At 44.4% G+C, this 2,500-nt stretch overlaps 1 protein-coding gene across 1 annotated transcript in view; it reads left to right on the top strand.

Annotated features, from left to right (window-relative positions):
• The first annotated feature begins 2,030 nt into the window (after positions 1-2,030).
• Positions 2,031-2,500, top strand: part of LOC115813999 (calpain-9) — a 15,372-nt gene continuing 14,902 nt past the window's right edge. The window contains exon 1 of the mRNA XM_030776707.1: positions 2,031-2,231. Within this exon, the coding sequence (XP_030632567.1) occupies positions 2,031-2,231 (201 nt within the window). The remainder of the gene's footprint in view (positions 2,232-2,500) is intronic.

Here is a 2,500-nt window from a genome sequence, read left to right as displayed (position 1 = left end):
GGGGGTGTTCCAGATACGGATTTAGTGAAAACTAAGAGTTAGTTCACTCACAGCAAGTGGTAAACCTCCAAATAGAAGAGCCCTATGGCTTCATTCTCCTAGCAAAATAAAGCCATAGGGCTCTTCTATTAGGAGGTTTACTACTTGCTCTGACTGTCCAACACATGTGTTCATGTGCACAGCCGTCGCTCTGCAAAAACAACACGATAGTTTAGACCAGAGGTGGGACAGAGTCACTGTTTGGCAAGTCTCAAGTCAAGACGGAAAAGTCCCAAGTCAAACATTACCAAGTCCAAAGTAAAGTCCAAGTGCTTAACCTTATGTTTCAAGTCCTAAACAAGTCATTGTGCACTCTGACGAATTTAATGCCCTTGCATTTTTGGTGAGTGAATGAGGTGAGTGAGTTGCGTTTACAGTATGGATTTCAGGGTTAGCATACCGCTAGCTCAGGATGAAGCATTACATTTACAAAAAATCGAGTCGGGCAAAAGTGTGTCAGACGTTTGCACGTGAAGAGGACGCAGTATGATGCCACGGCGGCTGAAAACCGCGCTGCACGGGAAAGCTGGAGGCAACCAATTTTTTAAAGAAAAGATTGTGCTACCACACTGAGTGTGTCGAGAGCTCGTTGTTTTAAAGTTGACAGTCTAGCTAGACCCATACTAGCTCTTATTTTACTAGCTTAAACTATGGTTTACAAGATTACAACACAGATCATCTTACTTAATTTATAGCCTTTGTGCAGCCTTAAGTGTCGAGCAAAGTTGGACGTTGTTGCTTCACCACCTGTAATTCTGGTCCTGCGTGTTTTACATTACGACAGTGTAGTCTTTGAAACCGAATGCAATAACCTGATGTATCATTTTCAAGTCTGCGCACCAATGCCTCTTTCTCTGCTGAGCGTGTAACGTCATCGGAGTTCATTGTAGGTTCCGCTGAAGTTTAAGTTTCCGTGATTGCACACACACACTGTGAACAGTGAGCAGTGAATTTGTCCTCTGCATTTAACCCATCCAACACACCACTAGTGAACACACACACACCAGATGCAGGAGCAGTGGGCAGCATTCCTCTGCGCCTGGGGAGCTTTGGGGTTAAGTGCCTTGCTCAAGGGCACACAGCCGTGGATGTTGGGCCTGGGAATCGAACTGGCAACCCTCCGGTTCTCTAACGTTTAGACCACGGCGAAGTCCCATGAGGGCAAGAATATGAGGAAATAGCTGCACACTTTTTTGATAAGATAAATAAATTTAATGTTTTTACCTATGAAATATGTCAAGTCATTACAAGTCAAAGAGGTAAAGTCCGAGTGAAGTCTAGAGTCATTGGTATTAAAGTCAAAGTCGAGTTGCAAGTCATTTTTGATTTTGTCGAGTCTAAGTCATGAAAATCGTGACTCGATTCTGACTCGAGCGTGATGTGACTCGAGTCTGGCTCTGTGGAAAGTTATGATTGCGGGGTTTTTTAAAAATCATTTATTTAACTACTTAGTGGTGAATTTAACACAGTATTGTGGATAATGAGTTCCCCTCTTTAGCGAAGTGTCCTGCCAAATGAAATGCTTAGAGGTGATGAACGCTCGACAGGAGTGATTATGTAGAGTAAAACAAACCCATTTTTATTAAATCACCTTATGAAAGCCAGTGCTCATTGCCAAGAATATCACCGGCGTTTTGACTGATCCGCACGCGCAGCGATTTTAATTCGAAAGTAATTTTGCAGAACTAAACAGGTGAGGGGGCATATTGGGTTGTCTATGGGAGTGGCTGGCACAGAGGTAAATTCCGAAGACAAGGAAGACCACACCTCACACACAACATAGAAAAGGCTCACTCCAGCGACGGTCCCGTCAAAAAGTAATGCTGTCTTGCGAATAACTCGATAGCGTTCTTTTTTATACGTATAGAACCCAACGCGACTATACACAAGTTAAGAGACAACATTGTGACGAGGGCTGACAATTGTTCAATCCACCCTAAAAAGGAAAAAGAGAGAGACAGCGAGAGAGGTCATATTCCACTTGTCACGCAATGTCGGACCCGACCGCAGAAAAACCGAAGGACACAGATGAAAGCGAACCGTCGTTTGAACCGCTGGGCAGTCCAACACTGTGGCCATCGCCGACCCGAAGTGACCCAGAGGGCCACTTCACAGCAGAGGGGCTGTACGTCGACACAACCTTTCCACTGGACGAACAACTGGCCCCGGAGGTGGAGTGGAAACGTCCTAAGGTGAGCGAAGTTCCTGTGGATGTCTGATGTTCGTTTTCGACAAGTAGGCCTACGTTATATGATAAAGTAACATCCAGACGTCGGCCGTTGCCTTTGTCTTGTTTGGGTCTATTATTCTCAAAAAGTTAAGTAATAAATAAAACTAATAAATTAAAAAGTTGCACATGGCCTCGTTAAACGAGACATTTAGTGATAGTTAGTGATATTTAGTGCTCGAGGTTGCGTCTCTCCTTGGACACCCTGTTTTGACATGTGACCGCAGCGTTCCT

The sequence above is a fragment of the Chanos chanos genome, chromosome 6 (genome assembly GCF_902362185.1).
Source record: "Chanos chanos chromosome 6, fChaCha1.1, whole genome shotgun sequence".
NCBI classification, from domain to species: Eukaryota; Metazoa; Chordata; class Actinopteri; order Gonorynchiformes; family Chanidae; genus Chanos; species Chanos chanos.
This window is presented reverse-complemented; position numbering and strand designations above follow the sequence as displayed.